This window comes from Crocodylus porosus, unplaced genomic scaffold, assembly GCF_001723895.1.
Source record: "Crocodylus porosus isolate Cpor-Errol unplaced genomic scaffold, CroPor_comp1, whole genome shotgun sequence".
NCBI lineage: Eukaryota > Metazoa > Chordata > Crocodylia > Crocodylidae > Crocodylus > Crocodylus porosus.
In genome coordinates, this window is record NW_017728927.1 from 3,246,715 (window position 1) to 3,258,041 (window position 11,327).

An 11,327-nucleotide genomic window follows, 5' to 3' on the forward strand; every position below is an offset into this window, starting at 1 on the left:
GGAGGAGGGGAAGGGGTCTGAGAATCTGTCAGCCAGGGCCGGCTCAGACTCACTTTCCCTCCTGCAGACTTCGGGGTGAGTAGTGCTCAGGGGGACTAAGGGGCTGGGGCTTGGGGGCAGCTAGGGGCCCTCTCCAACATGGCTGGGAGGGAGCAGGGGGCTATGGGTTGGGAATAAGGGGTACTAGCAGAACTGGGGTAGGTTGGGGGGAGGATGCTTGTGGATTAAGTGTGAGCTGTGCTGCCAGAACTGGGGAAGGGGGCTGTGGGGAGAGCTGGCAGGGCAGGGGGGTGCAGGTATCACTGCCAGGGCTGGGGGGCTTATAGTGGGAGCCACCAGGGCTGGCAGGGGGCAGGGCAAGGGTGTAGGGGGGCAGGCTGGAGGAGTGGGGGAGGGGTTGGCGGGTATTCTCAGGCTGGCGTTGGGGAACCTGGGCAGCACCCCCACGCCGGGACCCAGCCCTGCCATGCCCCAGGTGCTCTGGCACCGGGAGATCACCTTGGTCCAGGTCTTAACACATGGAGGCCCTCCCTGGCCTGGCCAGGGCCCAAACCTGTGGTGCAGACAGCAGCTGCTGGCAGGGACAGGCCCTGCCCTGACCTCCATGTGGGAGGCTGAGTAGCCTGACCCCCCTTGTTGGGGGGGAGAGGCTCCTGCCCTCCTCACCCCTCTACACACCCACCTGTAGGGCCATTGTCCCTGTCAGAAGCCCTTGCCTCCCCTATATAACTCTCTCAGGGATCCTTGCCTCCCACCCATGGCCCTCTGCCCTTCCTCCCCTATACATACACTTTTTACACCCCCTCTTAGGACTTTCCTATACACACCTCATGGTCCCCTCCCCCTCCAACTCCCCCCCTTCAGGGAACCCGGCTCCCCCACCCCCCTCAGAGCCCCCTATACCTGCCTTCAGGGGCCCCTGTCCCACCCCACATCGCTGTCATGGCCCCCTGCCTCACACACGCTCACACAGACCCCAAAACACACACCAAAGGAGTTTGTTCCCCGCCCCCAAACACACACACAGCTCACATCTGATATCCTGTGAGCCTCACGCACCAGCCCCAGCCCTGAGCTCCCCTGCCACCACTGTCCTAGCACCCGAGCCCCCAACATCTGCGTTGATTGGTAGCGTGTGTGGTTGCAGGGTGCACTCAATCTGCCCCAACAGCATGGAAGTAAGAGGCTGAAGGGAAGAGCTTGTATGCTCCTGTGCACATTCATGTTGCCTGCAACACTGGGGATGAGGCACTCCAGTGCTCCATGAGGCTTTTTCTGCCAAAGTTTCCAAAAAGTGCCAAGAAAGGTACATAACCCTCAGCTTTATGGCATTTTTGCTCTCTAATGCAAAACTTTAACAGTGACCTCAGGCATTTATATCAAAGGACCAGCTGCAGCTGGACCTCAGTCCTGGTGAGCAAAGGGGGCAGCAGGAGCTCTGGTTTTCCATGTTAAACAAACCAAAATCAAATGCCAAAGTATATAGGTATTTACAATGTATTTTATTATAACGATTGAGGCACTGATAGACTTCCAAATTGCGTTAAAATTGTAAAAATCTTAATAAAACATTGTGTTCAACTGATTCATAGATTGTAAGGCTGGAGGGGACCTTGGAAGATCATTGAGTCCAGCCCCCTGCACCAGGCAGGAAAGATAACTGGGGTCAGGTGACCCCAGCAATGTGACTGTCTAGTACCTCTATATATGGTGCCATTCCATTTTAATTATGGAACAATGTGGACTCGAGGGTTTTTAACCAGAGAATTGTGGATTTTTTTAAAATCAGAGAATTTTGGATTTTTTAACAGAAAATGAGGATCTCTGGTCATAATTCATACTATTCAATGTCATGCCTCAGTCAATTACATTTTTTAAGCAGGTTAGGAATAATATGGCTTATCTACAGATAAAAGGTAATTTGGATGAAGGCGAGGTATGAATTTAAAGCTCAGTTACTATTCCTGATTAGCACTAAGGTGATACTTTACTCTGGAGTAAGGCAGCATGTGAGTTTAATACTGAATAGCTTTAAGTATGGGCAAACTCAAACACGGAAAGGAAACGATAGCCAGCAATAGGCAATGTAAGACAGCGTGGCACCATAGTGTAGGTCGTGGCAAATGGTAATTGGTGGTCTGAAGATGAAGCCTGCAGGACAGATGGGTGTGCAGAAGAGAGCAAGGCAAGTGAATGGCAGGTAAAGATCTATTTGCATTCCATTCCTGATAACTTCTTCTGCAAATAGGGCAAGACTTTGGTACTCCACTAATACTGGCCAGAGGCAGGGCTGTATTCTGGCCTTCTCCAAAACCAAACAGGTTTTAAATATTCAGCCTAATGTCTCTAATCATGACATAAGGGCATGGTGGAAAGTGCCAGGGATGGGAGGGGCAGCAACCAGGGCTACATGTCTTATCTGCTGTAAGCTGCACATCATCTTGAGGCAGATGCGGAGAAAACAAAGTGTGTTAGAATAAGGTTTTGGGAGTCACTGAACTCCAGATGTCCTAACAGCCCCAAGGAGGTACATAAATGCCTAAAAGTCTCTTAATTTTCATGTGAAGCACTATAAAGGATCTAGACGTACAGGTCTACACAAAAAGAGAGGAAAGAGAGATAATATGCACTGGTTTCCTCCAGGGCTAGTTTCAGGCTCATTTATCCTCATTGGTTAAGAGAAGATAAGAATTAGGGACACCTATACAAGGCATGCTACACATTTTAATTTTCACTTTCTTTCCTGAAGTCTGTAGTCTTCTAAATAGGCAAACTGAGGTGTTTCTTCATTATCAGAGTAGGAATACTACCTTGCTGCACTGGACGTAACGGAATGGGATGTGGGAAAGCTCTACAGAAGAGTGACACTGCTCACCAGCTAAGGGAGACCTTCCCTACATCTCCTTCCTCTTTCCGCCAGAGAACCCAGTCATCTGAGTACAGCAGTGAGGGAAGGAAAACACTTGGATGCAGGGAACATCAATCTCTTTTGTACACAAATAGCCAGTTGGCAGGGAACAAGGAAAATATTAGGGCAATGAAATCTATCCTTCCCTAAGTGTCACATTCCTGATCCAGCCATAGAGGGATGTAGAGGGAAGCTCAGAACACAGAACAATGAAATCTGGCAAGTCTCTCTTTTGCACTTCTGCATTTCTTTTTTCCTTAAATCGGTCTCTCTAATCCTTTTCTTCAGTGAAATCGTTCCAATAATAAATTGTTTCAGGGCTTTTACAAACTCATTTTTTCATTGTGTGAAGTATGATATATTATGTATGTGACCCAATTTGATTTTTATGCGTATTTGATTTGAGATATATCTATATCAATATCTATATATGCATGCGTAAAAATCAAATAGTGAGGAACATGATATACCTATATAGAGATAAAAGGCTCCTTGCATACACATGGTCTTGTACACATTGTATAATAGATGGTTTAATCCTTTCTATATGGCCATATATACATAAGTATGAGAGAAATGGGATACTTTAGCAGCAAAGGTCTGCAAGGATAGATGCAGCTCATACTGGAAAGACCATACATCTGCTGCTATAGCTTATTCCACCGCCTTTTTCCTCAGAAGAGCCAGCATCTATCTACACAGACCTCTGCTGTGTCAAGCAGGGACAATGTCTCTTCACGCCCCTAACAAACTGGCTATGACAGCAAAAGTCTGCAGTGGAGAAAGGACCTCAGTCAAGATTAATTTCATTCAAGTCCTGGGGCTCCCTACATGGAAAGGCAGTGTGGATGAACAGAGAATCTGTGTGGTTACATCTAATTAGACAAGATTGAGAAGGATGGGCACGGGGTGATTTTGCCACATCTGTTTACCTAGAGAGCAGCTGAGCACGACATTGTGCAGGAAACCTGTGCACAAGAATTTAAGGAGCATGGGGGGGCAGAGTCCAAAACCTAGCTCCCTGAACTAGTGCCCATGCTGAAAGCCAATTTCATCTCTCCTGCCTTCAATGACTGTACCATAGACAAGGAGCATATTTTCATGATGAGCATGATAAGCATGAGATATGGAGACCTAAAGACCTCAATCTGTAAGAGGTCAAGCAGTAAGACAAGAGTATGTAGATACAGAAGGCTAGAAGTCCAGACCAAGAGCTAGACAAGAATGTTAAACAGCCTTTGTTTAGTGATACATTTTGCAATTCTTGGTAGGGCTCAGAGGAGGAGGGGGGATTGTTTCCCAGCTCTTTGATATCCAGTCATTTTGCATTGTACTTTGTATGTATGGATTTGCTGTTATGAAGTGTTAACAGGTTTCTGGGAGAGGTGCCATCTGTGACAACGCTTTTGAGTTTTGATCAGCCCCTTTTATATTTCCTGCTTTGTACTTTGCAGAATCTTGGAAGTATTGTAGTTCACACACAACTCTCCTTTATTAGCTTTTAAAATTTCTTTATTTTACCATGTTCAGGGTTAGGGTGTTAAAGAGTGCAAAGGTGCTACAGATCTTATTAAAAGAAGTGCTTTCAAGCATGTTCAGTTTTTTTGCTTTCAGACTGGTGAGCTTACGTGCCCTCTCTCATACTTTCCTTCTGTGGTCTGTTTTACAATTTTCTGAGCTGGGGGCCATCCTTCTGGTGAAACATGTTTAACCTCAGGGGCTTTCTTATCAAGCCCTTGTCAATAGTTGGTGTTACCACTTATTCCAACTGGTGATTTCCTTTGGTGCTCAGTTTTCCCCGATTATTCTCTAAATGGCATATTTTCCTGGTTTGGACCTGCTGCAGTCTCTGTATATCCTCATTGGTTTATAAAAGCTTTCCATCTATTCTTTGTTGGAGCATTTACCAGGATCAGAGTTGAGACGTTTAAGCAGGCTTGGTTAGCGTTTTTTATGAGTGCATGTCACTGACTTCAGTGATGCTTGGTGTAGAGCGTATCATGACAGTAAAAAGGTCTCTGGTTTGGAGTGGTTGTCATTTCTGCAAAACAAGCTTTGTGCAGGGAACCCCACAGAGCTTGGGGAATGGAACTGCAGACTTAGTGACCTTGAAACAAGCTGCTAAAGGTACTTTGCCCGACCATACCCTGGAGATCAACCACGCCCAGAATACATCTAGCGGTGCCCTCTTACATTTCCCTCAAGGAAACCATACCTCAAGGAAAACAATCAAAGTCCTTGAGGTTGTGTTTTCATGCCCTAATGTCCAAAAATCATGAGATACGACTAAAAATCCTGAGGTTTAAAGGACAGTAATAACAATTTTGAAGCTTGTTAATTTGCCTTTTGGTTCTTTAGGTTTTAAGGTGCAGTTTGAAAACACAATGAAGCTCCTTCTGATAAGGACTTGTAACTTCCTTTTTAAATAAAGAAGACCTGAAATGCTCATAATCCACAAGTGTCCAGACTCCAGTGGGGGTGGGGGAAGGTTGGAAGGACAAAGAAGAAATGCTGTGAATTTTGCAATAAAATTGCAAGACCTGGCTACACCGATACTGTTAGTGTAAAATGGAGCAGGTCTCCTCACTTTCTGGCATAGCAGATATACAGATCTGAAGTGGTGCAGCATCTCGTGAGAGTCCATGCAACTGCTCTCTCCTGGGCCTACCCTGAACATAGTTTTCTCACTTCCCCTCTCTGGCTGGTGTGGCAGGAGCCACTGATTCTGTTTCAATCAAATTGAAACAAAAGCCCCTGTGTATTTCACTTTGCAAAGCTGAGCCATTTGCGCATCTTCTGGATATTACTGCTGATTCTTCACTATGGACCTAATTTAAATCCCAAGTCAATACGGAGAATTGCCATTAACTTCACTGGGCTTTAGATCTTGCCCAAGACTTCCTATTATTTTCAACAATAGGTCTTTCATCTCTTCAACAGCACAGCCTTGCAATTAAATTGCTTCCCTACATCAGAGAGATGAGGGGTGGAAAACCAGGCCCACTGACAACTACAGAGCAGTTTGCAAACTTACCTGGAATCTGTGGAAGTCTGCAGGTTTGAAATCGTTAGGTGAACAGCCACACCAGTCCACAATGTGCTTGTACTGACATTTGCAGCCCAGTTTACGGTTCCAGTTAGTGATCCGCAAGTTGTTGTCCACCATGGAATCACAGTAAGGGCTATTTTCCAGGACAGTATGAAAGAAAGACTGCAAAACAGGTAACAAAGTTTGATAACGTTTAGCTCCTCAGACTTGCATTCTCATCATCTTAGCTCAGAAAACCAGCCCGCTAGCCTGAACTTTAACCACATTTGGCTCAGCTTCTTTACATGGAGGAGGTAATTTCTCCTGTAGCTTTGTCACGATTTCTTCTGTACAGCATGAACACGATAGCATTGCATACCTGCTGTCAAAGAGTAACAGAGTATGAGGAGAAGCAGGGTACAAAAGACTTATTGGGCATCAGAATGACTGTAATTAAGATTTCTGAGACAACTAGCTTCGTGATCCTGAAGCTGAAAGGCACTGTCATTGTGATGCTGCATTTATTTCAACTGTATGAGCCATCCCAGTGCAAAAAAGCAAAACATTTTGTCTTCTGTAAGTTACTCTCTGGTTTACTATGCTCAAGATTGTTAACTTTAGAGACATGGGGATGGTAAATTTCAATGAATTTTCTAGGAAGATTTTCAAACTGCCTCTCTCACAATGGTGATTGATGAAAAAATAAACAGGCTCATAGTCAATTCTTCTGTTAGCCTGCCTACCCTGAGTACCAAAGATTACTTGTAATGAGCCGCTAGTTGAATGACCTCACACTGAAATATACAATTCACCCCAGGCACCAGGAAGACATTATGTCTCCTGCAATTATGTCTGAAATCAGAAGTCTTTATTTGCTGACTCAAGGCAGCAAGGAATTCCTATTGGGCCACCCCAATTATATCACCATAATTTCAGCTATTACATTAATCATGTGTAATGGGGACAAATGTAGCAGGTTACCAGGTCAGCCAAGGCAGAATGATTTTAGAAGCTTAGACCTGTACCAAGCAGAGAAAACCTCATGGAGGGAAGCAGCAGAACAGGATCAAATTTAGCTCTGCAAAAGATGATTTCAGGAGCAGTGACTTCTGTTTAAAACCAACTATAGAATAGTCTATAAATAAATGGCACAGCATTAACATGGCTGGCCCCCAAATAATCCCCCTACCCTTTTTTAATGTTAAATGACAGCTCAGTGAATATGGATTTTATGCTTGAATTGTCTGGTTAAACCCATAAAGGCATACATTTTCATTCAAGCGAGAATAAAAAAGCTACCCAATTACCCATTGCCCTGTGTCCTTTCATAATGATACAGAAATTCTCTGCAAGATAATGGATGAAAAGGTTATCAGAGTGGAGCGGAAGGGTGATTTTTAGCAGGAATAGGATTAAAGAGATCTTATTTAACATGTGTGTAGAATAAGAAACCCTATCAAACTATGGCAATCACTGTGCTCCATTGAATGATTATTATCCTAAATTTTAAAGAGTGGTCAGTCCATCTATCAAACACACAGAGACTGCCACTGAAGAGGGAGGTATCATTAGAAGACAGTCATCAGGTCAATATTCCTCACACAATGTTCATACTTCGGGAAAAGGGCCCGACACCCAGGGTAACAATACACCTGCCAGCACAGGTGTAGAACAGTCAGTGAACATGTCAGACTGTAGCAAAACCCCCAGTTTTTCTTTTTTTTTCCTTTTAAAATGAATTCCCTCCCCTTCCCCAACCATTTCTGACTTTTTCTTTCTCTCTCTATTCCCTATAGATAAGAATAAGTGAGTTAAGACATAGGATAACCTTCAGCATTTTATTTTGGTAGCTAGTTGTATTTGTTTTGGTTTTTTCCTCCTTCTTTATATTGTATAATTATTATGTTTATATTGATTTTTACTGTTCTATATTACTGTTTTACTGGTACTATATGATTTAGGCCTATATATGTAAGTTAGCATAAGTCATGTCGTTTCCATTTTGTCAAGTCTCCATCCTGTCCCCAGGCCTGGTTGTGTAACCCATGACTCGCACCTACCCCACCTATGTAACTTGGTTCCTGATTGAATGGGGATGAATGAGGGTGCTTGAGAGACAATGGCAGTAGGTCTAAAAATAGCTCCCTCTGAATGACTGAACCATCAACACCATTACCTGGACTAACGACCCAGCCCTTGGAACTACCCTCAGCATTCGAGAAACAGAAGATGAGGCAACCCACTATTGTGCCAAGGCTGCACAAGCTCAGTAAGAATACCTGGAGCCCTCTGGAACAGGACTGACATTGTCTGGACAGGCCCTCCCCACTGGAGATTAGAGGTAGTCTGCTCTATAAAACGGGTAGTGAAGACTGACTCCTTGGGATGCTCTCTCCATCTGGACTAGCACCATGCCACACCACCTATCCACCCAGAGGCCCTGCCAGTGACCCCCCTCTGGACAACACCTACTGGACAAAGACCCCTTTCCAGCCTGAATAGGTAGCTATCACCCCCACCCCGTCTTCAACCAAGGACTTGGACTCTGCTTCTCTTCCCTATCTGGACTCCAACCTTTCTACTGAGTCTCTTTCTCCTGCTGCCATTGTGAGTGCGTGTGTGTGTGTGTATGAACCAATGACTTCATGGGGCTGTGTAGTATGTTGTCTGTTTAATAAAACTGTTATTTGGACCCCTAAGTTGGGTTTTACTTTACTATGGTTTGGCCCTGCTCCAGTCTCTGCTCCTTGCCCCTCTAACTTCTGTCTCATTTCTCCCTCTCCTGCTTCTGGCTCACTGCCACCTCCAACACCTGTCCTGAGCTCCTCTCTGCCTCCAAACCCCTTGTTTCTTTGCCACTGTCTTATCCCCACTGCCTTTTCCTTTTCCCCTGAGCAACCAGGTTTCTGCCTCAGTTTCTTTCCTGGCTGTCTCCTTCTTTCCACCACTTATCTGCCCCCCACCCCCCATATTTTAGCTGTCTGCCTCAGTTTCCAGCCCCAGTCTACCCTAAGTAAACCCAAGCCTCAGTTCCCCAGCCAGTTTCTTTGTAGTCCACCAGTTCTAATCCAAGTTCTGGCAACTTTCACTCCTTACACCTTAACTCTCTCTCACCTGAACCTTCTCCTAGGTACCTGAGGTACCCCAAGCACACACATATACACTGTACCATCAAAGATAGGAACTTACCTGTGTGTATGTGTAGGTGGGTTCTGTGTGTGTGTGCGCATATATATATACACGTCATTGTGTGCATGATATACAAATTAGTGATCTGTGTCTAACTTTTGGGGTGTATGGTATATGTGCTTGAATTGGTGATAGGTATGCATGTGGCTAGGCTGGCTTGGATGTGTATGTGCCTGAGGTGGTAGTGTGTGTATACACCTAATTGATATGTGTGTTTGTATACGTGCAATTGTGTCACACCCTCCTGTCTAACAGCGCAATTTTGAGATCCTGAGAGTTGGCCTGACCCCACAGGTCTACAAGACTATGGCTCTACTTGAAGATAATGTACCTTCTCCTGACAAAATGCTGTACATTAGACTTAAACAAATTGTAGTCTCCACTCCATTCTTGCATCAGTTAAAGCTAGAATGATTTCTGAATGATCTAAATTATTTGTGACTGTGCCTTCCAGCTGAGTTTTGAATAGAACAATAAACCTTTTTTGGCCGATTTATATATTTTGTTTTAGTAAAAAGTGTTGGATGATGTGAGGAAAGCTCCTTAGGAAAACAAGTCTCTGTCCCTAATAATTTTGGAAAATAGAAAAACATGTAAAAATACAATAATCTTGAAATTTGATTAATCTGTAATAATCTTGAAGTGGCTTACACTCTTAAAAAATAAAACAAAGAGTTAGAACATAAAAAACCTTAATTAGAATCGCAATAAAATTATTTTCTCCTGTGCATACTGGGCCTGGTATAATGTTCACTGGCATCAATGCAAAGACTTGATGACTTCAGTGATCTTTGGGTGGGGCCTACAAGGAACAACTTTTGAAGACAGGGACTTCTTGTGGACTGACGCACCTCAGCAGGAAGCAATGTGTAAGAGTAGAACCTCTTCATCTTTGTCACCAGATCGTCATCGGAGAAAATGACATACTCTACAAACTTCCTGTTCAGTAGGAACCAGTCTGATCCTCCATCTACAGTGATTCCTTCTGGGATTTTCCGGTCTCCAAGGCGCCACATGTGAGTATCACATTCCAGGAAAAGCCTATCCAGACCCTGTTTTCTAATAAACCTAGGGAGAAGAAAGGGAAGCATTAAAAGTTAATTGATGCTGCTGTCTTATAACTAGCCCTAAAAATAAAGAAGATCATTTTACCAGCATATAGGGAAATGGTCAGTATTCAGACTAACTTTCCATTTATAAATAGTATATAAAGAGTTAGTAAATAACTAATAGCTATTTAAATAAACAATGAATCAATTATATATAGCTATAGATTGCAAATGTCAATATATAGCTTACAAACAGCTGGAACACCTCCTGACAGTGTCCTTATAAGCATCTGAAGCATGAGTTACTCATTTATAAAACATGCTCACACTGTTCACTAATTCCTTGTAAACGCCTTATGAAGTGTTTAATATAAAGTGGAACTAAATACAAAAAAAACTAAGTTCTGATTTTAAAATTTAACTGATATCCACTGTATATCTTTGAAAGCAATCAAACATTTTAAAAAACAACCTTCTGAGACTATCAAAATAATCATTTTCCTACTGAAGAATGATTTTTATCAGGTGCATGCAATTATAAAAAAGAAAAGTAGTATTTAATAGCTCTTTGTTACAGCTTGAGTATAATCCGTTCCCTTTTCAAGTCTACAGTGCAAAATACCACGTGTTCTTTTCTTTGTTTGTTGCTGAATCATAGATAATGAAAGCAACGGTAGAACTGAAATGTTATGGAAACTGATTATTAGAGACCAATGCAACAAGAAAAATAGACTTGGAAAAATCAATCTACATCTGAAAACAGGGTGGATTGGATGCCCACAGGTGCCCACAGGGACTGCCTGATGTAGGTTTCTATTTGTCTTCCCATTTTCAGAATTGCTTCCCAGAAAGTGATAGATACTATCTAGAAAGTGAAGCATGAGAAACATGAATTAGCAGATGCAGTAATGTAGTTTCAGAAGAAGCACTGCCATTGTTACTGAAAGGCAGATCTCTATTTTCAGTATTTTGGAATGCCTGCCTACTTTCATGAGTAGCAAATGTGAGTCATCTGGCTCACCTATACTAACTACTATAAGGTATCAGGCTGAGGCCATCAAGACCACTAGGTTTAAGTACAGCAAGCTGCCTGAGTTGTGCTTCAAGTAGCAATTAAAAAAAAAAAAAAAAAAAAAAAAAAAAAAAAAAAAAA

General features: G+C 43.2%; 1 protein-coding gene across 1 annotated transcript in view; it reads right to left on the bottom strand.

The window, feature by feature from the left end:
* The window catches only part of XYLT1 (xylosyltransferase 1), a gene marked incomplete at its 5' end in the record, with an annotated part of 252,401 nt that overhangs the window by 38,262 nt on the left and 202,812 nt on the right, over nucleotides 1–11,327 (bottom strand). Inside the window, 2 exons of the mRNA XM_019542112.1 lie at nucleotides 5,943–6,119; nucleotides 9,977–10,193. Coding sequence (XP_019397657.1) covers nucleotides 5,943–6,119; nucleotides 9,977–10,193 — 394 coding nt within the window. The remainder of the gene's footprint in view (nucleotides 1–5,942; nucleotides 6,120–9,976; nucleotides 10,194–11,327) is intronic.